This window comes from Crocodylus siamensis, chromosome 4 (assembly GCF_052110815.1).
Source record: "Crocodylus siamensis isolate JL-2025a chromosome 4, ASM5211081v1, whole genome shotgun sequence".
In the NCBI taxonomy this organism is placed as follows: Eukaryota; Metazoa; Chordata; order Crocodylia; family Crocodylidae; genus Crocodylus; species Crocodylus siamensis.
Window position 1 is genome coordinate 95,771,272 of NC_143398.1, and position 26,036 is coordinate 95,797,307.

At 49.2% G+C, this 26,036-nt stretch overlaps 2 protein-coding genes across 3 annotated transcripts in view; both read right to left on the reverse strand.

Annotated features, from left to right (window-relative positions):
- Window positions 1–3,132: 3,132 nt before the first annotated feature.
- TAB1 (TGF-beta activated kinase 1 (MAP3K7) binding protein 1) lies at window positions 3,133–12,091 on the reverse strand. The gene is made up of 11 exons (XM_090043000.1): window positions 11,939–12,091; window positions 10,746–10,882; window positions 10,462–10,615; window positions 9,713–9,799; window positions 8,747–8,885; window positions 8,114–8,227; window positions 6,096–6,207; window positions 5,858–6,002; window positions 5,240–5,462; window positions 4,801–4,957; window positions 3,133–3,784 (listed from the first exon to the last, which is right to left on the reverse strand). Exons 1-11 carry the CDS (start codon window positions 11,969–11,971, stop codon window positions 3,577–3,579), a joined length of 1,509 nt encoding a protein of 502 aa, XP_089899126.1. The 5' UTR covers window positions 11,972–12,091; the 3' UTR covers window positions 3,133–3,576.
- A 4,627-nt stretch (window positions 12,092–16,718) lies between these two features.
- Window positions 16,719–26,036, reverse strand: part of SYNGR1 (synaptogyrin 1) — a 32,938-nt gene continuing 23,620 nt past the window's right edge. Inside the window, exons 3-4 of one of the 2 annotated variants that reach the window (XM_090043001.1) lie at window positions 24,121–24,266; window positions 16,719–21,568 (exon numbers count right to left, since the gene is read on the reverse strand). In XM_090043001.1, coding sequence (XP_089899127.1) covers window positions 21,350–21,568; window positions 24,121–24,266 — 365 coding nt within the window. In that variant the 3' untranslated portion in view covers window positions 16,719–21,349. Of the gene's footprint in view, window positions 22,885–24,120; window positions 24,267–26,036 lie in introns of both variants that reach the window. The other variant, XM_090043002.1, reaches the window with a different exon arrangement.

A 26,036-nucleotide genomic window follows, 5' to 3' on the forward strand; every position in this document is an offset into this window, starting at 1 on the left:
AGTGCAGCAATCCTTGCTACTTTGGTCCTGCCTACACACTTATTGGTATGCTCTGGGGTCTTGCCCTGCAGCGCTCACTGCTGTTTCATCCTTCCCCTACCCACACCCCTCTCCCCCATTTCTGCGCTCATACAATTGCCCTCATGCACATCAGTCCTGCCTGCAACACACCCTACTAAGCCCTAGCCCTGCCCACCCTAGCTGGCTTTGAACCAAACGTATATCCATGCCTACTGTCTGGTAGTGCAGTTTAAGTATGAGGCTAGCTCCAATATTCAAGCTGTCCAGGCCTTTAGGGCTTGTTTCCATCATCTCCTGTCAGGCTTGGCACAGGCACACCATGGGAAAGCACCAGCCTGTTCCTGATCTACACACCAAGTCCCAGAAATGAGGCCATGCAGATGCATATGGATGGCCCTGTGTGCACCTACTGATGCCCACCCAAGGGTGCTCTAAAGGTGGCTACATTGCCTCATGTCTGATATGTGGTGCCTGTGGGGCTGAAACGAGCAGGCAGGTCACATTCCTTATCTGTGTTCCTGGATACCCACACCTTCCATGTCATCTTCCTTCTCCTTCTGTTGCCATTTCTAATTTCCCACTGAGCCACCAGAGAATGCTGAGCTAAGGAAACAGACCCAGGCAGCGTCCTAGGAGGATGGTAGGTGGCTGCAGCAGACCCCAGCAACCAGGAAAAGATCCTTCCATGTTTCCCAGCACCAGCAGATCTTACTGAACAGGAACTATTAATTGCATCCAATAAGGTGGTCAGCTGCCCTTTATGTTCTGCTGCCTGGTTTAGCTGAGTGCATTCTACCATTAACCACATCCTGCCTCTGGCCCCATGTCTGCACCCCCTTTCCCTCTGCTTAACTCCATTCTGCAACTACCACACTGTTCTGGGTATAAATCGACCTGTCTTCCCCCCTCCCACCCCTCCCCAAAAAGAAAATAAGTAAATAAATCACAGTTGATTTATACATGGGGCCAACATATTACCTGCATCCCACATGAATACAGGGATGCAGAAAACCCTGCATAGCACCCTTAAGCGTCACATGGACTGGCTCATAAGGGCAGTGTGCAGGGCCATGTGCCAGTCATCACAGTGGTAGTCAGATGACAGGCTCAGCTCACACCACAATGGCTGGGGAACCTAGATTGCCACCAACTTTCAGTTACCAAAGACCTGCACTGAGACGGGAAGCAGGCATTAAACTTGCATCAAGAAGTGAGAGGATCAGAAGCCTGATGAACTTATTTAATTTGAGGCTTTCCAGCCCTGGGGCAGGACATCACTAGAGCCACAGAACCAAGAGACATCCCCAAAGGGGAGCTGACAGGAAGCCACACAGAGTTGGATACACTTCAGAAGACTATTTAAAAAAAATGAAAATAGGTTTTAAATGCATGTGTGGTTTTGCTTTATTAAACAATAGACTGGGTATTTAACTACTTAGAAAAAAACCAATGATCCTGAAAATTTCTAGCCCTAAATTAAAAAACGTCCAAGGTTAAACAAATAAGACAATGCGTTGCATTCTTCCAAAATGCACATTAGCTGAATGTACTTTTCTCAAGCACCTAAGAAGAGTCAAATCTGAGCAGACACCTGCAGTTAATGGTCTGAAAATAAACACCTATTGTCTCCTTCCCTAGTTGGGAAAAGTCTGGACTTTGAACTACTAAATCCAGAGCTGTCTGGATCCATGATTTTGGCTCAACAGGTGAACAAAGTTTGAATGCACAATAGCAATTCAAATCTCACTTTTAATAAAGGCCTGTCCTTGTTTGAAGTTGTAAACAGTTTTCATTTACCTAATGCTATTGGTCTTGATATATCCTGATGTGGGATTTTATGTGAGGCTAGGGCAACTTTATTTTTATTTGAGTATTTTGAGTCCATTTGACACTTTGGATCCTTTCCTTAGTTATACAATTCCCCTGTGGGATTTTGTAACGGCAACAACAGTTCAAAGATTTTGTACGTGTCATTACTGGCTTACATTTGGAAGAAACAAAAATTTCCCCCCAAAATTGAACCAGAAAATGTGGGTCCCACTTACCATATATGCAGGTTCTACTTATAGCTGAAACAATAGGGTAATACAAACTTTAACTGTCAGCATATGGAAATTTACTAGGAAGCCACAAAAAAGTCTTATGCTATCAACTTGGATTTACCTGACCTGCAGCCCCTCCTGCTGTTTGTCATCAACAACTTGTTCTGCTAAACTGTGCCTAAACATATACTGCAAGATTTCTGGGGCACAACTTTAAAAGAAAAAAATTCTGAAAAGTATGCTTTGGGGGTCGTATGAAAGAAAAGTCTCCTAAGAAGTGAAAAGGTCATGTCTCCCTTCATTAAAGCACCAACATTAACTAGTCAGCGGGCCTCAGAATTTTTGGGTTAATAATGCCAGTCCTCCAGACTTCTCATAGATCACCCTATGCCCTTATCATTAAAGTGTGCTGAAAAGGGGAGGGACCTGGAATGATCTGTAGACCACTCACCATAGTCATAAAAACTGTTTGGGAGACACTAGTTCAATTCATTGTGCTATTTGCCTTTTGGGACTGTGGTTCTCCGATTTATGAATCTGCAGGTGTGTGTGGGGAATGTCATGTAGCCTATGGACTAGACCTTCTCACTAAAATCTAAATCTAGATCTAGATCCTAAAAAAGTCATAAACTGCAAGATAGGAGGGACAGGGACTGCAAGAGGACGTTAAAGAGCCTTTGAGGCTATCAGTGTATCTTAGATCAAAATTGACTAAAGGTCATTCGTTTCCAATAACTTGTTTGTGGTCCATTTAAAATAAACTACAAGTCTTGCTTCCTAGTGGAAGTGTTCATATCACAGTCAGCAGTACTGGTCAAGCACCATCCAAGGCCCTCACTGCAGAAAGTTGAAGAACCACAGGCAACTAAAAATCCCCTTTTCTTACAAAAGTAAGGTCCTCTTCCAAAAAGGTCAGAGCCACTTTTACAGGCAGAAGCTTACAAGCTACTGACTGTGCTCTATCTGTGCTGTAGAAAAAGAAGGTGGCAGTCTCTAAGGCTGTCCCACCAGCAGCTTCCTTCCACTAGCACTAAAAATTCCCTTTAAACAGAAAACAGAGCCATGCAGGTGAGAATGACAGCAGTTATAAGTTATTTATTCTGCAAAACGGAGGTATCTTCTATAGGGTTAAACACCAGTATCACAGCATAGTTTTTCGCACCTCAGTCCGTAAGAAGAGCTTATATGCATATTGTACAGACACCTGCTCCTGCCCTCCCTAACACAGCCCTCACTATTTATGTCCATAATATTCATGATGAGGGTTAGGATTCATGACCCCTACCCAGGAAAAGACGTGGATAAGGAGAAGATGAAGGACACAGGCACACGTGTGTTGAGACAGCTACGCCAGCACCCCACCCCTGGGCTCATCGCATCCTGAACCAGGGCTGAATCCGCAGCAGAACATGGCTACCACCTGGACATATTTCAACCTCACCTCAGTCTTTGCCTGTTTGTCTCTGTTGAGCTCACTGTGGTTGCAGGATGCCTCTCCCTTCTTCTCCCCACATTATGACACCGTGAGTACTCCCTGTTCACCATGGTCCATGTTCCAAAGCCGGTAGAACTCTGCGAAGTCCACATAGGGCTCTACACGTCCATCTTCATCAGGCTGGAGGGAATGGGTGGGACGGGAACGGAAGAGGCCCCCATCTGAACTTGAGCTGCTGCTCTGAGTATGGGTATTGGTGGACTGGAGAGTCACAGTTGGGCTCTGACTGAGAGAGAGCACAAATACATTCATGTTACTGGTTGATTCCTTAGGCCAATAAAAGAGGTGCCAGCCTCTTAACTGTATCAAACCCACTTTCCCTTTAGTCAACAGGCACATGCAGCAGAGGTACCTCATTCTCCCCAGGAACATCAGACATATTCAAAAGTGCTTCGAGTGTCACAGGCACCGAAGTCAACTACGCTATCTTTGGCTGGGCTGGCCTCATGCATGGTGCCTCAGAGGGATGCATTACAAGGGAAAATCTCAGGGAAACTGCAGAACTCCCTCCTTGCCCCAAGATATTTTAGACCCTTTAGGAGAAGTCCAGCAGTATGAAGTGCATATTACTTGCAATGTAGCCCTGAGCAACTTGGGTGGGCGAGCTCCATTGTTTTTGAAGCAATAGGGACATGGTAACTAAGCTGCTAGCTTGGCATGGCAGGACACATACAAATCTTGCTATGACAAAGGCTGAACTGAAATCAAAGTTAACAGTATATTCCTGCAGGTTAGAGACTCCTTCCCAATGTGATTGAAACCCAACCCTTGTTTCACTCTCCTAGCACCATCTGAAAACCTTTCCACACCAGGAAAATATACCCAGCCCCATCTCCTTTAACAGCAGGGTAACACAGACCTAGCCCCTTATTAAATGAATCAGCTGGAACACCAGGCCAGCATTCACCCCAGCCTACAAAATCACTGCTAGCAAAAGGAAAGTGCTGTCTAATCCCCAAGTGCCCCCTGCTGATTCCCTGAAGCATGTTCCCACAGCATGCTCCAGAAATGTTTGCTCAGTTCATTCCCACATCCAGCATGATTCTCCTCAAATGATACATCTCAGACAACCATGGATAGGATGCAATGTTGCAGTTAGAAAAGCCACACCTTTGGGTAAAAGAATAGTGCAGCAGGTAACAGGCAGATTGCTTGCCTGGGCTCCACCCAAACTGCAGGAGGGCAGACAGCGGGGAGCAACAACTGGTATTTAAAGATGATACAACTTTTAACAGCATTTACTTTGTAAGAGTTGGGGTGGCTTCATCCAGAGTGGAGCTACTGTGGGCACCATTGACCATCTGGCCTTGAGAAGGCATGACAAGGGACAGTGTCACGCTGGTCTTGCTCGTGCTCTGGGCGCTGGAGTATGGCACAGAAACAGGGTAGATGCGGCCTCCTGAGGAGTAGAAAACAACAAGGGATGGACGAGTGTCATGAAAAGCCTCAGCGGTACAGGAATGTTCTGACTCATTAATATCCCATATGCCTGTAAAAGAGAGGTGCTTTATCTAATGCTTTCCAGACCATGCTAAATTATTTTGGGAAGGAGACATTTCCCACAGGGAACAGTCTCTGCACTGAAGGTTTCTTCTCCTGACATCAGGTTGGCACTGGATGAAAGGAGAGGTCTTATCCTCCACCCACCATCTTTGTCCCGTTTTTTTTTACTGGTCCTTACCTTGTGTTGGCGTCAGTGTGGGCTGGCTCATCTCACCGAGTGGATGCCCAAAGTTCCTCACCAGCAGAGTCATATCCTCATGCCGGGGGCAGAACTTAGATCGCTCCCCACCGCTAGCAAAGGTGTCGCAATGGATCCGTTTCACCCGGTCCACCACAGCCTGAGCTACAGCATCCAGCGAAGTTTGCTTAGCAAACTCGGTGGCTATCATGGCTGCAATCTCCTGGATGCAAGGAACAAAAAAGAAGGACTTTTAGGAGAGGGTGCTAAGGAAACCCTTCCCCAGCCAACTAATATCAAGAGTTCTTATGGCACCTGGCCAGTCAGACAGCTGGCAAGGCCTGAATGTCTAAACTCAGTTTGATCTTTGTACTCTGGAACCAAGTATTTCCCTGTCCCTAAGAGATGCTTGACTTCCAGAAACAGGAAGTTGCTTAGAAAAACTAGTCTGCCAGTACAGCACACACACCCCACTACATGTTGGGAATAAGGCAGGGGGGCCTTTCAACCAAGCTGGTGTTAACACGATGCATGTGTAACAAACCTTGCAAGAGTGAGGCTGACATGAACGGGACAATTTAGCAACACTCTTAGGGAAATGCCTCTGGGAACTCTAACCTGATTGGCCTGCCCAGGCCCGTGAGCTGCCTCCAGAGCTTTGTACAGTCCTTCTGACATCAGCACCAGGAAACCAGTCACCCCATCCAGGGAGTGTCCTCCATGGATTTCAGGCTCTGCTATGATAGGCTTAGATTTAGCAGCACTGTAAGGAGAAAGCTAGTTCAGTACTTAAAAGGAGCACAGGCAGATCAGAATGAGAAGCCTTCAAGAGAAAGAATAGCTAAGTGTCTCTAACCTGAGGAGTTCAATATCAGTGTAGCCATATTTGACCTTGTAATCCCCAATGCGCCGGGTGCTCTCCTGCCCGCAGATAGTTCCCACTTGCTTTATCTTCCCTGCATCCAAACCTACCAGACAGAGAGAGGACTTATTGACTCCCTGATGCACTTGTAAGATTTCCTGTGCTAGTATCCTGAGGAAGGAGAGAGGAAATGTCCACAGCAGGGGCAGAAAGATACAGCGAGAAATCATCAGGGTAGGTTTAGTGACCGCACCAGGGGGTTCTTGTACCTTCAGTTGAACTATCTGGTGGTGACTACTGGTCAGACAGGAATCTGGACCAGACAGGACACCATGCTGGTATGCACAGGCAGCCCCACCCCATCCCCATCCCCAACTACACCTGGACAACAGGCAGAAATTATAACTCTAAGAAAATCAGTTCCAAAGGGTGACCTGCATTAGCACATGGCTCCAGCTCAGGCTCCCTACATGACAAACCAAATTCACTGCGTGGATGGCCAACACCTCTTCCCAACAATAGTAAGGCATGAGTCTGACAGCTGCTGCAGATGGAGGCCGACTCATCTACTTGGTGTGGCTGAGTTGCTGTCTCCATTGCATTTGTCATTTGCCAGCATCACCCAAGCCAGGAGACTAACCAGAGATACCTGCCAATCATGTGCTACATGAAGACTTCTGGGATATAGAAGTTGTTAATTAAACCAAAAAGCAGAGTAAAAACACAGCTGAATCAAGTGAGAAAGTCAGGAAGACCCCTACTGTATTTACTCCCATACCATATGTAGCTTTTTACCCCCCAAAAATATCAGCCCTCCAAAATTGGGGTGCATGTTTTAGGCCCCTGCCACACATTACGCATATTATGCAATTCACTGGCAAATTGTACTATAAATTTAGACTGGCCATATGTCCTAAATAAGACCAGCAGCATGTGCAAAGTAATTATCATGCAATAAAACTAGTTAATCACACAACAAGTTTAGACTGGCCACATGTATATAGCAATTCTCACACCATGAAAATGTCATCCAGCTATAAAGAGCCAACCAGCTACAAAGCTAGTGCTTGAAAATGTGTAATAACTTTACAGCTGGTTTCTATCCAGCTTGAATTTGAACACGTAGCAGGGCCCTTTAGCGGGAAAACTGATTTTCTGTCCTGGAATGAAAGAAAAGAATCATGGAGAGGTTGTAATGGCTGTCCCCTGCTTCTCTCCCTGCTGGCCTCTGGGAGGGAGGGGCAGAGGTAACTGTTCAGGATCAATGGTACAATGTTTTATCCTGTGCTGAATATCCAAAAAGTGCTGCCAATTTACTGAGGGTGAAAACTCTAAACCCCTGCAGAGTAGACTTTGCTCTTGCGATCAGGATTTAGCCATGACTCTGGCAACTTTCCCCTTGATCCCAGAGGTGGGTGGTATTGCAAAAAGCACAAGGTCAGATACAGTGGCTGGCTAATGCATTAGGTGTGTATCGGAAGTAGCACTAGCCCCATGGGGTCAAGAGAAGATGTGCTTTAAGTGATGACTGAGTAGGGCACAAGTTTCAGGCTACCACCATTCTCAGAAGGTCCTTTACCATCCGGAACCCTCATGCAGCTCTTAGCAGCTTTACTGAAGTATCTGGTGACAACAGCAGAAAGTGCTGGACTGGGAACCCCAAGGAAAAAAACTTCTTTGTCCTCAGGAAAGGCTGAGCACAGGCAGGAAGCTGTGAAAACTCCACCTCAGTATTGTTTCTCACTAATGTACTTCAAACTCAGCCTCCAGGAACAACTTTGCAGAGAGACAGGAATTCAGATACCAGGTCATATTTCCTTCTTGGCTTCTCTTCTCTAAGGCTGGCAGCAAAGGAGCCACTGAAGCACCAACTGAAAAAAGGCAGCAGTATGAAACTGATACCAGTTCTGCTAAGAACCAGACCACTCTTTCCTCACCAACAGCACTGCATAGAAAGCTGCCTCGCCCTGTGCCTGAGTTTGGCTTCCCTTTTCCCAGAACACAGCACTTACCCAACTGAGAGAAGCGGAACAGCTCATCCTCATTCTCCGTGGTGTGGTCCACGTTTAGCTGTGTCACTTGCAGCCCATCCACAGTAGACTTGCACAGAAGTGCGCGATTTGTACCTGTGGTAGGAGCAGTGCGTAAGGCAGCAGGTGGCTACTTTATGAAAGAAGGGGTGGAATGCTAAGAGAGAACAGAGGAAGACTATCCATGGGGATTATGAACAGGAGAAAAAAGGGAGGGAATGAGGAAAGGGCTGACAGAGCAGATGTACAATCATTGGAATACCCTATAAACATTTCATTAATGGGGTATGGAGCCACCAACATCAGCCTTTGATGCAGTGCCTGCAAAGAAAGGAAGCTCCCTTCTTCCTGGAACCCACTGTCTCATACACAGCTCTGTTCCAACTGTGGCCAAGGTTACATTCACTATATTACCCAGCCCCTAGAAGTACAGACCCAGCAACCAGCTTCAGTACCATTTTGATGCTAGTGGACCCCACAAGGAACGATAAGTGTGTTTTCCAACCTACATAAGCCAATTCAATTCCCCACTATGGTCAAGTTTTAACCGGCTGCCCTATGGCTGTAGCTGCCCTCAGATATGCCAAGATGAAAAGCTGAGAAAGAGGCACACACCTACATTGGCGATGTAGAGCTTGTTGTTGAGAATGACTGCCACAATAGCCATGGCTCCTCCAGAGATTTCCCGCTCTACGGCCTTAAGCCTTTCCACAATCTTCTGGAACTGAGAAGGTAGCTGGTGCTGGGGCACCCCCTAGAACCCAGGATTACAGGGAAACTTAAACACACAGTCTGTTGCCACAGAAATCACAGCTGGATACTGAGCTCTTCAGGGCAGGGAAGGTCTTTGCCACTGCATCTGGTGCAAACCTAAGGCTTAAAGCACTGACAAGTACTGGCCAGATTTCACTGGTCTTGGGAGAAAAACTTCATAATTCTGTGCAGAATAGGAACAGTGCTGGTACAGAGGCCAATCAAATGGCCATGTCCTGATCCCTGTCTCATCCTGAAGGGGCATCAACTGCAGTGAGTTCAGTCTTCAAAACCCATCCAACTCTTCCTCTCACTACTAAGGCTGCTGTAAACAGGTACAAGGAGTGCCAGTGGTGATGGCAGGTTATACAAAGCAGAAAGTTTGGGATTAATACCTGCCCACTTCACACAAGCCACCAAAGGATCACTATGCTAGGTGACAGCTCTCAGTCACAGCTTCCCTGACGGCAAACCAAGGCCACTGACCTAGAGACAAGAGGCTCCACATCTTAAATCAGCAATGTTAAGGGAAGTGGGGAAGGGAAACAAAGTGGCACAGCAGTGGAGGTATCTTGCTCTGGCGCCGAGAGTTTGAACCTTGCTACAGGTTTGTGCTGAGGGCCAGCTTGACTCAATCAAGCCAAGTACAGGTATCTGAGTGTTTGGGGTGTCTGGAGAGGATGCTAGCCACACTGTGGCCTGGCAACAGAAATCAATGTGCTTTAACCATGCTAGCTGTATGGGCCATTAGCCTCAGGAAGACCTCTGACTTTTTCTAACTGAATTTTGGGGGTTTGGGGACACATTTTCTCAGTACTATCACATTACCTCTGGCAGCTGGGACTGCAAGCTGGCCTTCTCTGCCAAAGCATCATCAATGGACTCCAGGAAACTTCTTTCTACCACATCAAAAGCCTGAGAAGGGATACAAGAAAGTAACACAAGACTGGATAACAGCAGCTGCTTTGCAAACACAGCAACACAACATCTGTTTCCCCTTCATCCTGAAAAAAGAGACCACATTACTCAGCAAGCTTTAGAAGTGTTTAGATTTATCTCCTTGGGGATCAGCCCACCTCCCCTGGAAATGCAATCGCCTTAGCGCAACTAGATAACAGTAACTGAAATCTAAATCTGTGCAACTGTGAAGGACAGGAAGTGAAGATATACAAATTCTATTCAGAGAAAACGAGACACATCTGTCACACCTCAAAAGGCAGCTACCACTGCTCCAGGAAATGAGTTAACAAGTCTATTTCCCCATGTTGCTTCATCATCATCTCAATGTAAACCCCTTCTTCAATTAACATGTCCCTGCGTCCAAGGAAGAAAGAATCCAACTTTTTGCAGTGCTGTCAACACTGCATTACTGGAGCCAAAAGGGCAGATGGGGCTAGACAGGAGAGGAATGAAATGCTACTGCTCCTTGTCCTCAGGGTAGGCACGCTCTCAGCTCCTGGCAGGCCTCCCCAACCTTCTCCTCCTCCTGCTAAGGATCAGGGCATTCTTCTCCTTGTGGCAAAGAGAGGGTGTTAATGCAGGGGGAGGCATGGTCTCTGCAGCCACAACCCCATTACCTGCAGCAGGACTCGGTACACATCAGCATCACTGTGATCTGCGTGGAGCTGGCCCAGCAGCAGTTCTGCAGAGAGCCTCTGGCCCACAAAGTTGGTGACTCTGTTGCCATCGTAGCCATTGAAGACCCCATAGAGGTAACAGTTGTTCTCACCCCTGTCAGAGAAGATCCAGGCATGGGGGTTAAAGGTGCATGTCGGGTACAGAGACCCTGCCCCCTCCCCACCCCAGCCCTCTGTGGAACCCAGCCAAGTGCCACCGCTGACCTGGGGTGCTGGTAACTCACCGGAACTTCAGCCAGTTGTCTTCCCAGGGGTGCCCCTCAGTGCTCTTGCCATCTGCACCATAGGACCGATTGGGAGCAGAGCCCACTCCAGAGAGCTGGCAGAGGGGCAGGTCATCTGTCCAGCTTGTCTGCTGCTCCTGGGAACAGAGCCAGGGAAGGGAATGGGGAACCAGAAAGAAGTATGGAGGACGCTTCAGAGGTCAACTAGTCCAACCCCTTGCCTGACCAATCTAACCCCTCCCCAAACCATCCCAGGCAAATCCACAGTCTAATCTCTTAGCAAAGCTACAGTCAACCCTGCCATGACACCAGACACAGAACCCTGACCTCCCATAGGGAAAGCAGGGGTACCATGGCAGCCAGCATACTGCTGCTGAAAAGGTTGCTAATATATGCTCAAGAGATCCCAGGAAGAGAGCCATGCCCCCTGCTACGAAGGGAGACAAAAACCCCCAGAGTCCCTACCAATCTGACCATGGGGGAAAATGCCTTCCTGACCCCAAATATGGCAATTGGTCTGACCCTGAGCAGAGGGGCAAGACCCTCCAGCCAGGAACCTCCGCATTCAAGTGCCAGCAGTAGTCCTGGCACAGCCCAGCAGCCATCCCCAGCTGTGGCTGCCGCCAACGCCCCACGCCTCTGAGAAAGGTGAAAAAAACCCTGACACCCCAGGGGAAAAAAAGTCTCCCCCCTGGCTCCATGGGGGTAACAGCTAATGGGGAACCAGGGCCGGGGGATGCTTAGGACCTGGCACCGCCTGTCTGTGCCATCAATGTCCCAGACCCTGCAGCCCTCCCTGCCACAGGGGCACCACCAGCAACCTGGGGCTGACACCTGCTCTCATGGCACTGCCCCCAGGCTCCGCCTTCCCGCCAGGGCTCCAGGCCAACCTGGGGGCAGCCCCGCCCCACAACTGCCCAGGGGGCGGGGCCACACGAGGACGCCGCGCGCGGTCCATGCCCCACCCACAAAAGAATGCCGGGCTCCGCCCCCCTCTAAATGGCAGCGCACCTGACGTAGCCCGAAGTCACGAACAGCCCCGCCCCCAAGCCCAGGCGCTGTGCCCCCCTCCGCCCCAGCCCGGCCCGGCCCGGCTGCAGAGCGCCGGTGGGGGAGGAGGGGGTCGCCGCCCGCCGCGGTGGGGGGGAGAGGGAAGACATGGGGCGGGGTACAGTTCTCGCCCCGGCGCTCACACTATGCAGCAGGCTCCTCCTCTGCGCCGCCATCTTGGAGCGGGAGCCGCGCCGCAGCCTCGCCCGGGCGGCGCCAAGAGCAGCCGTTGCCGGCCGCGCCCTGTCCACGGCGCGCAGCTGCCCCTAGCGGCCGCAGTGGGAGGAGCGGGGTGCGTAGGGCGCCCGCCCCGCCCTTAGTGGGCGGGGCCTGCGCGGGTGGCGGGAGGGAGATGGGTGCCTGCTCGGCCTGCGTGGCACGGGCGCCCCCTGGTGGGCGGAGCGTGTTGCCCAGGAGGGGAGCCACCGTGTGACCATGCGCTGCCCTGACACCCCGTGCCTCCCCACACACGCTGCACTGCTCCGCTGCCCTCACAGAGGGGACACGAGGGGCATGTGCCTCCCCCCCGACTTGCCTTGGCCCCACAGGGCTGGCAGTGCGTGCCCATCCCACCTGCCCCCAGCTCCGGAGCCACGCGACGCCTCCAGGGGGAGGGGAGAAGCTTGCAGCTCTGGCATGAGGCAGATGCCTGAGTCTGCAAAGAGCCTGTGACAGGAGGGGTGGGAGCTGCCCAGTGCTCCTCCATGCCTGCTGTCAAGTGCGGTTGTGACAGGAGCCTTGGCCTATGGGTCCTGCTGGTTGGAGCAGATACAGCCCCTGCTGTGAGGAGTGTGGGGGACCTCTTTATGTGGATCGTGTCTGCCTCTGCGCGGGGGTGGCGAGGGAACCTGCTGGCACTACTCAGGCCTTTGCCTATGCGGAAGGGGGCACCTTGCTACCACCGCTCTGAGTGGGGCTGGCCGGGCCACGGGGGGGGCGGTGTGCGCAGTGGGCCCAGCATGCCAAGGCTCTCCTCTGCCAGATCTCCAGGGAGGGCCTCTTCTATTTGAACTCAAGACGCCAGGCCTCAAATGTGTTCATAGCCCCTTTATGGCACAGGAGCACCCATATCCTCTGCTTGTGATTCCCCAGGGCCGGGGCAGAAGTGCCTTTGTGGTTCCACGCTGCCATTCTTTGCAGGCACCAGCATGTGGTGGACTGAGCCCTAAGTCCAGTAATGGCAAAGGGGTGACAGCGGCATAACTAGGGTGGAGTGAACAGATCAATAGCCTCAGGTGCTGACTTGGAGAAGGGCAAAAAAAAGCAGCAGCTGCTGGCAGCTCCTGCAGTCACCGTTGTGATCTCGATGGCAACCGCAAGTCACTGCTGCCTCTGTACTCTAGGTGCCCGGTTGCATCTCTACCAGGGCTGTAGAACAGCCCATAGGTGACTGTATCTGCCAGAAATGGGAACAGCCTTTGGTGTAGTTCTGATTTATACCAAGGACTGAGATAGATAGCCATTGAACCAGTTCAGAATTCAGGATTCACAGAGGTGCCACAAAGTCACCTGCATTCAACCCATTCCCTCTCCTCCTGGGTTGTGCTTGCTGAGAGATGCAGCTTGGACTCTGGACAGTAGCTGCTGAATTCAGTAAAGTTACTCGGGATTCTCTTATTCTTGAGACCTTGAGCTGATTCACAGGCAAGGCTGGTTCTATCAAAGGACTCCAACAAGTGAATTTACAGTGAGACGTTCCAAGCGTTTGTAAAATGATATAACATAAATAAAACCAGATCACTGATTCTCATCTCTCTCAAGAATATTTTTGTGGTATCGTGGGTTAATCCAGCCTATTTCAGGGACAATAATTTCAGTGCCCCCTGCTCCCACCCCTGCCACAAATGGGGAAAGGCTAAATAATTCCACCTCTTATATTAAAAGCTAGCCAAAGAACTCTCCAGAATTGTGACTGGTGTGTCCTGATGTGCATGACAGCTGGCATAAGGGATGCCACAGCACTGGAAGGTTCAGGGAGTGGCATATTTCCCCATGTAAATCAGGGAACATAAGCAGGATCCACCTTGAAATGTTTCTCACCTGGGACAGCGCATTGCTGGTCAAAGTGGAACCTTTCCTGCAGCTTTGGCCCATCAGCAGTCTTTTAATATTTCTTTAATGACATTTTGTAGGCAAAGTCTTAGGTTCAGAGACATGAAACTCTGTTTTAAGAATAATAATTAACCTCATTTCTTTGAGGGATCTCTGTGGAATATTGGCCAGATGATTCCAACTCTTTCTCTGTAAATCTCCTGTATGGTGTCTGACTGCAACTCCTCCCAAATATATGAAGAGTTCAGGCCATTCTCTTTCATCTGGAGCACAAGAAATTTCACTAATCTAAACAAAGGAAGTTCATTGCTTCTAAAGACCTTTATTCACCTTATTGATTAATGCTATTTCCACCTTTTATTCATGTTCTCTCCCCATAGTAAGTCTTTTGACAGAAATCACTGTGCTGTAGTTCATAGCCAGAACCGATCTGAAGAAACAGGCTATTGGCCAGTAATGCTTGCTGAAGTCTCAGAGAATAAATCCATGATCCATTGACTTTCAGGTCTATAGTCATTACAAGTTCCCTCTTTCATGGTGTGGCTGAAGCTTCAATCCTTCTCTCATTTTCGCTGCTGTTTTTCAAAATCTTCCCCAGTGCTTCTTTATCTTGTAAGGGGTAAACCCAATCTGCATACAATATTTCAAGTGTGGAGGGGTGTTGTTATCATAGAATCATAGAAAGAAGGACTGGAAGGACCTGTAAGATCATCCAGTCCAGTCCCCTGCTATGAGCAGGAGGTAATGGACTCAAATGAACTCAGCAAGGTGCTTGTCCTGCCTCCTCTTGAACACCGCCAGGGATGGCAACTGCACCACCTACCTGGAAGTGCATTCTAGATTTTGGTTACCTGTACGGAAATGAAGTTTTTCCATATGTCTAGCTTCTTACTTCCTTGGAAGGGGGGTTGCAACTGTTCAAGGCTTGGCCATAACCACCAGATCCGTCTTAGGACCTTCATCTTCCCCCTTCCTCTGGGATGTGTTGATGTCCCTGGTTTTATAGAAAGCATCATGATTTTATTGAGCCAACAAGCTGGTGAGGGTTCTGGAAAAACACACCGTCTGAAGGAGTGCAATGGTAGTGAGACAATCCTGAAATGGTACTGCTATGAGCATTCAGGATGTTTATCCAGGATAATAGCTGAGAGGGATGCATTCAAATGTCATCCCATAATACCTTCAGCCTAGCCAATACACTCATTGTCATAATGAGTTTCAGAGAAGATTTTTCTTCCCTGCTTGCAGAGCATGGAGGTGAAGGTCAGGGAGAGAACCACCTTTTTGGCAAGGCTGCAGGTTGGGTGACATGAAGGATGTACCTGTCTGGCATTATCAGGCTGGTTGCCCTTATCCTAATCCTGTCCTTAGTGCTGCCAACCAATGCAAAACTTGCCTGCTCGGGGGGCAGGACCAGACAGTAAAACTTAGTTCCTCCCTAAGACTTTTCTCAGCCTACCCCTCCCACCTGCTGCCTGCATTTGTTTCCAGGCTCAGAAGCCCATCTTTTCTTTCTGCCTGTATAGCCAGCTACATTACAGCAACTGCAGAACCTCCCTCTTTGCTGTATTAGAAAGCCAGGGATGGAGATGCTGCTGTGCAGTGCTGATACACAGGAGTCAATGGGCAGCAGCTGAGCCTAAAGGCATCTGCTTCAGTGCAGGCTGAAAGAAAGGGAAAGCAAAGGAAGCAGAGAAAAGAACAGAGCTAGAGTGAAGGCATGCTGGATGGCAGCTCCCTTCTCCCAGACATGCTGGAGAAGGGGAGAGGGAGCTGGCGCCACCCCAATTTGTATGCCCAGAAGAGAGCCCAAAGTAACAATACCACACGTGACTTTGGAAGGATGGAGTGAATTTTAAGCCCATACTGATTTTTTTTTTTTGCCGGGGGGGGGGGGAGCATGGGGAAGGACACAACTGTTTTTCTCCATGTTGTTAATGGCTGCAGATCTACTGAGAGTCTCACAATACGTCAAAGCCTCTGCTCCTGCAGACTGGTGATTACACAAGCTTTTCAGCTTTCATTTAAAAATAAAAGTAGGTTCCCAGCCTTTGTGGCTGCAGAGAAAACCCTGACAACATGACCCCTAAAGGTACAAAAAACAAAGGGCAAATAACAATTACTTTGATGTGTTAAAAACCTAGCTTTTAACCGGGATCCAGGGGACTGGATCATTCTTTCTGAACGCTTGGCTTGGCAATGTTTGTCTTGATGAGTTTTTAGTTCCTGGCTTCAGTACCTCTGACATTTTTCCTGGGAAGGGAATTTTTGCTACCAACATAGCTGTCTGGAAACATAGGAGGAAGCCTTTCCCTAAACAAAAGTGGGTCATGGAGCAGCCCTAGCTAGCTCAGTGAACAACTCCAACTATGGCCCCATGGGAAGGGATGATGCGAATGGTTGTACTGGATGTGAGGAAGCTGCTTGGCTCAGGGGTCTAGGAAATGAAAGCTTTCACCATCATAGCCCTTCTCTTGACTGACCACAAGGAGTGGGGAGGAGAGGAAGAGGGGTATCTCTCAGATATCAGGATGAGGGTCTCATTAGAGATGAATAGATGAGCATTAGGGAAGTTTCAGCTCAAGAGATGCAGGGTGGCAACTTGAATTTTATTCTTATCACATGGAAGCTGGTGGAAATCAGACACTATTTGTGGAAGGATATTTACTACTGGAATCCGCTGTAACCTGTGGCTTATGACTATTTTTAATATTTAATTATGTTTTTAAATATATACCCTGTTAGCAGATTGAGTAATGGTAATGTGATGGATTAATACAAAGACAGTATGTCAAGATAATCAACACTACTATTAAACAAAGAAAAAGTAATTCTCAGGATACAAAGGGAGAAAAACCCAACGTAGCTGTGTTATGGTTTGTTATTTTCAACATAACTTTATTAATAAGAGACACCAGTAGTTACCACCTTCACTTTGTTAACCACAAATATACAGGACGTCGTAAACACAGGTGCCAAGAAGGCAGGGTTCATTGTCATCTGTTTCAGAAAAACATATTGGGTAGGGGCAGAGGTGGAGGGACATTCAGGATCAGACAGACACCCTGGGGATCCTGTATGCAGCAGGCCATCCACTAGTCATCACATATATGTATATATGTATAGCTTTATATTATACATCTTTTTATATATATATAATATATATACTATACACAGGCAGTAATGCTGCAGGGGAGAGGCAGAGAAATCCAGATGAAGTTGTAGGTGCCACAGAGACAGTGGGCTTCTCTGGAGAAATGGTTTGTATATGCTGCATGAAACAACCTAGCTGACCTCCAGGACTGTTTAGTCCTCTCCAGAGACTGAGATTAGACTCCTCAGAGGAATCACCCATCTGTCCTGCATTCCCAGGCTCCCCACCCCTTGAAACTTATGAGAGTATAAGGTGCTGGCAGTATCAGGTACAGAGGCTCCCTCTGGCTGCTATGGAGTGGCTGGGAAGAATAGGGGGGGGAAGGAGGGATGTATCATGAATCAGTGAAAAACACATATTGTGGTGGATAGGCCTTGTGCCCCTGGTGCTCATCAGGAGACTGCAGCAACTAGAGCTAGTGTGAAGCTCTTGCCTTCGCCACCTCCTGTTGAGAAATGGCTTCTAACTTGAGTCTTACTTGCTTGGGATGCATGTGCACAAGGAGGCCAGAATTCCTACCTCACTCCCAGTGGGACTTGATCAGCATATATGTGTTGGCAGTCCTGCCAGAGAAAGCCAATAGCAGCCCAGAGGAAAACACTTGCTAGTCGTTCTTAGAAACCCTTCTGCTCCTTCTCCTACCCTTCTAAGCCCCAAGCATCTGTCTTCTCCAATCCCCCATTCTTTAAGGATGGGGACACATTAACACTGAAAAGAGTTTGTCTGTTTCTATCAGGCAAAGGTGAAGATGCTCAGTGAAGTGCCAGAGCGGGCCTTAATAAGGGCCCATTTGCCATGGAAAAAAAATTGTCTGACAGAGAATGAAGAGATGGACAAAGAGGTGGAAAATAACCTGAAAATCAGCTTGGGGGTCTCAGATTTGTGAGGAGCTGGATAGAAGGGAAATAAGGACTCCCTGCTGGCCTACTTTAAATAAATTTAGGGCCCCTGCATGCTCCAGAGGAAACAGGGAGGTTAAAACAGTCCCATGTTACCCTCCAAAAAGATAACACATTAGGGTCTAAATCAGAGGTGAGAAAAATGCAGCCCATGGGCTGGTTGTGGCCCTTCAAGCCATTCTATTTGGCCCATGGGGCTCCTAAAATATTTAGAAAATTAATATTTATCTGCCCCAGCTGCCTGTCATGTGGCCCTTGATGGGTTGTCAAAACTCTGTAAGTGACCCTCTGCCCGAAATAATTGCCTGACCCTGGTCTAGATTGTAAGAGTGAGGGACCTGGTTTATCCCATACCCTTGCTGGGGGCAGTCCTGTCTCTGGTCTCTGACAAGAGTGAAGGGAGAATGCTTGGGCAAGAGCTTCATTCCCGAAGTTATGATGGGGTTTTGCCCTGCCTTCTGCCACCCTAGCCAGAACAGATGCATCCAACAAAAGAAGAAACACTTCGTGAAAACACTTCGGGTCTCTACCCTCTCTGGCTCCAGCCTTCTAACTTTCCCTTCAGGGGTAGATAAAAAAGGGACCTTTCCCATATCTGTTATGAATAACCCCTTGTGACAAAGCATACCCAAGCCTAAATATTAGGCTGCTGCAAGAAGACTGGAGGAATTCCCCCCCAAACCTATTTACAGTATTGCTTTCACATGGGACCATGGAGTGAGGGACCTGCCTGGTTCCTTTGCACTTCACTTGAAAAGGGGGTGTTTTCCTCTCTAGCCATTAGCCATGGACAAGGTACAGCAAGTTACTGGGAAGGGGTGCCAATGGCATGGATCTGTAGACAACACACGTGTATACATAGATCAGACCACAGCTGGAGTCCCAGCTCCCAGTTGTGACAGATTCCTCTTTCCACACCTTAAATGTGGCAGTGCCACAGGCAATTCAAAGAAACAGCCCTTTAAAGTCAGACTGCAGACAAAAACAGCTGTGCATATATACATGGGAGGGTACTCCTTATAGTTTCTCCTACCCCCATTACAAGGCTGCATTTCCATTTCCCTTCCTTCTCCAGCTCAGGGAGGTCAAGCCATGTTGAGGGAGGGGAGGTAGAAACCCAGATGTGTTACCTTGCCTTCTCAGACACCTGTTCAACTTGCAAGCCTGGCAGGAGCTGGGGGTCCTGACCAGGCTTGGGTCAGCATCCTAAGGACAAGTGCTCTTCACTCTTAAGGGTGTATGGAGGGTGAGGGTCCGTGCTTGGCAGTGCTGCATGGGAGATCTTGTTTCTGCTCCTGATTCTTCTCCTTTGAGCCAATAGGGATCAAAAACCACTGTGCAGCTCAGGCTGTGCAGCTCAGAGAAAAGACCTGGCTTTAGATCCTGGCTTCTCATTTTCTTAGGATGCAGTTACAAAGAGGAGGTGGATGAGGAAGGCTACTGCAGTTTAGCTCTGACTGTGGACATACTGTTCAGGAGTGACCCCTCCTGGAATAACCAGCACCCTCCCAAAGCTGAGTATTTATTTTGAGAGAGAAAAAAATCACCTAGACTCTGAAAGAGTGCTCGCATGAGCTGTTCTGCAATATCAACTGCAATGTAAGCAAGACCTCAGGTCACCAAGTCTTGGATGCTCAGCCTTGCCCTCCTCTCCAAAGAGCTATAAGCATAAGTTAAGCTTCACCGAGGGGAAAACTCAGCAGGGTTCCAGCAGGGGCAGAGAAGATTCTCTGGTCAGCTCACCTAGTGATGCTGCTGCCCCAGGCTACTGCGATTTGGGATAAGTTGGGGCACAGGCCAAAAGGCCAGTTGTTGCGGGGAACAGGGATCTGACTCAATGGGTATCTCCATTCAGGAGGGATCACAGGCCAGCTAGCAGACCCAGCAGTGTGTTCCCACTCCCCCCAGTTAGAAAGACAGTGGCAACGATGCCAGAAACATTCTTTCTAGTGACAGAGAAAACAATGGGCAATCCATAGGCCTATAGATATGAACGGCTACCTTGTCTAAGTTGGGTTTTTTTCTCCTCACAACTGTAACGGGACAAAGACCAGGATTCCTAGGACTGCTGCCAAAGTTTTCCATCTGGTTTCAAACTGGCTTCTCCCAGAATCAGCCCAGTTATTTCCTCTTCATTTCATGTGAGTTTTAATTCCCTGGGACAAAGGTAAAGGAAGGGAGTTCCTGACCATATCTATTCAGGCACAGCTACTCCTCACTTAATGTCATGGTTACATTGTTGAAAAATGCAACTTTAAGTGAAATGATGTTAAGCGAATCCAGTTATGTCATAGTAGTTACCTAGCAGGCGGCAACCAAACATTATAACCAAACTTTGCGCAATTTTAAACAAGTATGTTTTCCAATAGATCAGTGATGTAATAACAAAACATTAACTGGGATGACGTTAAGTGAGGAGTACCTGTATCTAACTCCTGCCATACTGAGACTATGGCATGGTTCAGGGGACTCCTCATGACAGTATTTTCCCCCTGCCTGGTTAATGGCAGTAGTGTTGAGCCATGAGGATGAAAAAACACCTTGCCTCCATCACAAAGGGGTTTGGAGAAAGAGGGAGCCTTATGGCACAGCTCCTCCAGCCCAGACTACCTGACTTCCTTTGTTAAAATCTGCAGACAGGTCTGTGTGGTTTCTGATTGTACCTGCAAATTTGACCCTATTTTATCTCTCAGTTCCCTCCCCCAAACTCTCATCCTCAACACTACTCCTTCCCACACTCTCTAAAAATAAAGCACTCCCATCTCACCAAACAGTGCCATATTGCCTGTATATAGCGTGGTGGGGTAGGGGGAAGGGTTTTATGACCCACCCCATGTCTTGGACCTCTCCAGCCCCTTCTGTGGCATGCCTGCATGCTCACTCCCCGCTTGACACTTACACACTGATCCATGCCCACAGCCAATTCCCCCCACCCCCACATGCCTGCACGTGCACTCGTACCTCTCCTTTGGTCCACTACACATGCACCAACCCTACACCTCCAAGCCCCCTGATAATCTTTGCCCTCTGCCTGCTTGCACACACACAAACACACCATCTCTCCCCTCCTGTCTCCACCTCTGGAGTCATCTCACCCACACGTGACTACTCTCCCTTGCCCACCAAAAGGGTAAGCTTCATGCCTGCCTGTCACTGGCTTTCCTACAGGGAGGAGGGAACACTGGATGGGACACAGAGAGGGACATGCTCTGGAACTGACAGTTTAGTTCAGGTGCAAAAACTGTGTGGGAGACAGGGGAGGGGAAGGAAGTGCTGGATTCCTTCCTTCTTTTCTTTTTAAAAACAATAAATAAAAAAAAAGACCCAGAAGGCTGGAGTGTGGCCGAGGGCCGCCTGTGGCGCTGGTATGCACATCTGTTTTGCCCCTCAACCTCTTGCCGGCAGTGGGAAGGGGGCAGAGGGAGGAGGGAGGGGGGAGCACCGGTGGCTCAGTAGCTCTGTGTTTGGTACCCCTGCGCCGCAGTGTCGAAAGCATCTGCTGGAGGGGGCTGCTGGTATGTCCCCACTGCATCCGTTGCATCATCCTCATTCGTGTAGGGGGCATAAGGCATGCCGGAGTCCTGGCTTGGGTCCGTGTAGTCCTGGGAGAAGAGGGCTGAATCGGCGCCAAGGCGGTATCGCTGGTATGCCAGAAATGCCTGGCCCACCTTCATGTTGGAGGGGGAATGAGAGAGACAGAAAGCACAAAAGAGAGAGAGAGAGAGGTGGGCAAAAGGGAAGGGGAAGCAGACCCAGGAGAAGAGAGAAACAAAAGCTGGGTTAGTAGTGGTTAGAGATTAGTGCACAAAGCATGTTTGGAATCACTGGTTAAACAACCCCAAGAGCAGGAGACTCAGTGCGGCCCCTTGGAGATCCAAGCCACCACCAGAGGAGAGAGACAGAGTCAGCCAGGGAAGCTGGGACTCCAGTGGTCTGCATGTGGCTTCCAGTTGGCCTTTGGCATGACTGGCACAGACTCTGAATGCCTGGATACAGACCTAGAATGACTGAGGTGGACTCCATCAGGTCCATCTCAGAGGTTTCATGACCCAATCCATCTTAGACACCTTCAGGCTCCAGAAAACTGCTGGGGGAGGTGGGAAATGGGTCAGTAGGAGGCAGCAGCTGATCCTATTACCCTGTTCACTGCCAGTCATCCACTGGATGACCAGAAGTGCTGCCCAAATCTACAAAACACAACACAGATCTTTGGTGGGTAGAGTGGGGACAGTGAACGGGATGGGAAGGCAGACATTGTCCATCCAGGAGTTTGGACACTGCTCAGCCTGGTTACTTCTCTCTGCCTCAGATGCTGCTTTTGGAAAGCTCTTTGGTGCAATGAGAACATCTGGACTGGATGTGGTTGTCAGGGATGGCACGTCCTCAGCCAGCGTGGCAGCCTCCCTACCCCTGCCCAGCCAGGAATGAACAGCTTGGTAACCCATGGACCACCCAGAGGGAAGTGGACACAAAAAAGGCAGAGGAGTTAGAAGAAGACAAGATGGGAGAGAAAGGACCATGGTGGAGAAAACCCTTATACTGGCTAAAATGTTAAGACTGAGGAGATGCCAACAGAAAGGCACACTGGTGTTATTCAGCATTAGTCAGGTACAGGGGAGTCACGGAAGGAAGGGAAGAAGGAGAATCTGCCACTTCCAACTCGCCACTGGAAAATTACCCTCTAAAGGGACAAGTCAGTCCCACTCCAGTCCCAAGGCATATTTCTTCTCTCTCTCGATGCTCTTGGCTGCACTGCCTTTGCAGCATGCAGCTTTATTCTCCTTCCCTTCTCTTCACCCCTGACCTGGAGCAAGAACCATTGGCAGTCTGACACCTCCTCTCCTCAGGGCACCCCTCCCCCCAACTCCCCCACGAGGGGAAGGCACTAGGGTAGTAGTGTAGGGGAGCTAGGGAACAGTGTGTTGTATTCTTCCTGAAAGGAAATGTCTCTGAACCTCTGGAAAGCCAGAATTGTCAAGGAGCCCTGTGAGGAGAGAACGAGGTGGAGAGATGAGTCAGCAAGAGAAAATCAAATGCAACCACCTGAATGAATCAAAAGCCCTCTATGGAACAGGGCAGGTGGATCCCAGCATGGTATGGACAGGATCACCCACAAGCCATCCCTCCCTCCAGCCTAACGGAGAGAAGAGCTAACCAGACAGGATGCCCCACCTACTCATGAAAGCCTCCCATGTTGCAGCTGCCTTTCCGTGACCCCTCAGTGCCACTCTGAGTGCCAGGCATCACTTAGAAGAATGTGGGAAACATTTCTTCACCAGACTGCTCAGGAGGGCAGACCCAGTTCTTTTTACCACTGCTTTCCCCTTCCCCACTTACAGCCCCTTTTGCATTAAAGATGAAAAGAGACTGTCCAAGAAGAGCAGACTTGGCTGAGCCACAGAGGCATCTGTTCAACTGAACTGAGGAGGTTGTCAGTGCCCTGCACCTCTGAGTTTGCAGGAGGTGCCTGGATGCCCCTGGCATAGCCTTCTGGAGAAAAGCCATGGCCTGGACCTCCACAGGAAGCGAGACTTTGCTTGTGTCCTGTCTTGTTTTGTTCTGCCTCTTCATTTCAAATGAAAAGTCACCTAGCCTGAAAGGACCTGGAAGCTCCTTGGATACACAAAAATTAATGGCAGTGGGAGGTGGAAAAAGAAGGAAAAGCAAGCCTCAGGGGAGGTCCCAAAAAGGCTCTATCGCCTTCTTTTTACAAAATGAATACATGAACTTGGGCAGGGGGCAGGCTAGAGAGTGAGAGGAGGAAGAGAGCACACCCTCCTAAAGAGAGTTGACCAGCTCCCCCTTCCCCCACAGAGCTGGCTTAGCTCCTGCTCATGTCAGTGATGCTGTCAACACACAAGAGGAGACGCAGCCTCTGCATTACTTATAGTATGGTCCCCACTGCTAAGGTATCCAAGTGCCTCAAGTGCACTTTAGATGTAGTCTTCCTCAGAGTCAGAGAAGCTGACTTGTCCAGGCAGTTAGCTGTGGACTTAAACCCCAGTCTCCCAGCTCATCTCCCATTACACCTACCTTCTTCCCTTCTACTTTTCCTCCATCAGAAGCCACATTAGCCTCTGTGGATGTACAGGTTGGAGCCAGCCCCAGCTCTACGGGGCTGACCTGATCCTACCGGGGAGCACTGGAAGAGTCTGGGCACTCCTATGCAAGGGACTTGTGATGAAAAGACCATGCACAGGGTCACGGCCGCTTTACTCACCCAAGTGAAGATAGAGAAGAAAGAGAAGGTGATGGCTGCTCGGGCTGCGTCTGCCCCTTCATTCAGAGGGTTGTACTCCTGCTTTGAAACTTGCCATTGGTTGGCCAGGAAGCAGAAGCCAACAAACCAGAGGAACGCCCACAATCCTGGGAGAGGCCACCATGGAAAGAGAGAGAGGGGGACAAGGGGAAGGGGAAGCAGTAAATAGAGGCCTTGCAATTCGCCAGCAACTTCTCTCCTGCCAGGTTCCCAAGGGTGTTACAGGCAGGGCTAAATGCTGACTGTGCAGCTTCCCCTAAAATCAATGGAGTTGCATAGGATAGGGGATTTACCCAAGCACAGGGCTGCCACTTTCCAGGGCAAGTGTCTACAAAGGGTGTGGTTTGGTGAGAAGGTTTTATCAGCATAAGCTTGGGAGGGTCACATGACTGGCAAATAACACTGTGAGCAAGTCCTGCCCCAATGAGAGATCGCTGGAGCCAACCCAAAATGCAGCTCCTGTGCACCAGGCATGCTGCACAACACTGTCTTGGAAGGACAAGTGAAGAGCAATCCTCCAAAACACACTGCAGAGGAACTGAGGGCAGTCAGCCTGCAGCTACAGCCTGGGATTTGCTCACAAGACCAGAGCTAATACCTTCCACAAGGTGCACAGGCTCCTTAATACCCTCTAATGATTACCAACAAAACCTCTCTTTTATATCTCTTCTAAAAGATGAGTGATGCATACTGCTCATAGGCAGAATAGCAGCATCCGCCCTCCCCCATGGGAAGGATAGATGAGAAAAGGAAAAGCAAGAGAGGAGTGACTGGCATGGAGGAAGGCAGCTGAACCACGGTTCTCCTGGGGAGTCTCAAGGGAAGATAAATGAGCCAGATCAAAAATCTAGGTGTGGGGAGAAGCATAGAGGCTACAGACTAGAAAACTGAATGCGGCCTGCAGTGGCTCCCTTGGGAAGCCCCTGAAGAACAAGTGGCTTATTTGTCTGCTTTCAAGGATGGGAAGCAACGGTCTCAGTGTCCCATCACCGGGGAAGCTGTTCTGGGTCTCATGGGGGGAAGCTGGAAAGAAGTGAAAATGACAAAAAGAATGATGGGGAAAGAAACGTGAGAAGGGAGATGTGGGGTGGTGGGCAGGAGAGGCAGAGGGAGCTCTGAAAGGGAGGCAACTGAATCTACTGTGAAAGACGGAAAGAAGGGCAGAGACATGGGGTCTGTCTACCCTGCTTTCCCAGTGCTCCAGGGCACACTGCTGTCATGCTCACCTCACCCATAGGTGCCCTTCTCACAGGCTCCAAAGCCAGAATGAAGTAGTGAAGTTGCAGTGAGGGGGCACCTTCAGCTGTGGCTCCCTGCCTCATTTCCAGATGTGGTGAGTGCAGAGGGGGGTGGGTGCATGAACTCAGAAGCACTTCCCCACAAGTGGCAGGAATGCAGCAGTGTGCAAGAAAGGCCCCTTCTTGTGATGCCACATAGCCAAGCCCTTCAGTTGCAGTGCCAGGTGCACACCCACACCTGGCTCTCTGCAGCCCTAAAAGATTAAAGGCCCCTAAGGACATGGCAAACAGGTCATGGATTAGAACAACCCTGGGTACTAGTGCATGGACAGAGCTCTGCAAGGCCCCAGAGCACAGAGGGTGGCAGAAGCAACTTGGAAGGAATTTATTTTCTGGAGTATTTAACATTCTAAGGGGTTTTATTTGTTGGTTTTCTGTTTTATTTGTGCTTTGTTTGAATTGGAAAGAGAGACCTCTTTGGTACACAATTCATCACCTTCCACATGTTCAAATAAGGGTTGAGGGAGATCCTATTCCAGCTTTCTCATCTTCCAAGGAGACCCCAGAAAAAAACAATGAAGCCCAGGCTTGATATAGCTAAAAGAAAAAACAGCGGGGACAGGGAAAGAAATCTTTTCA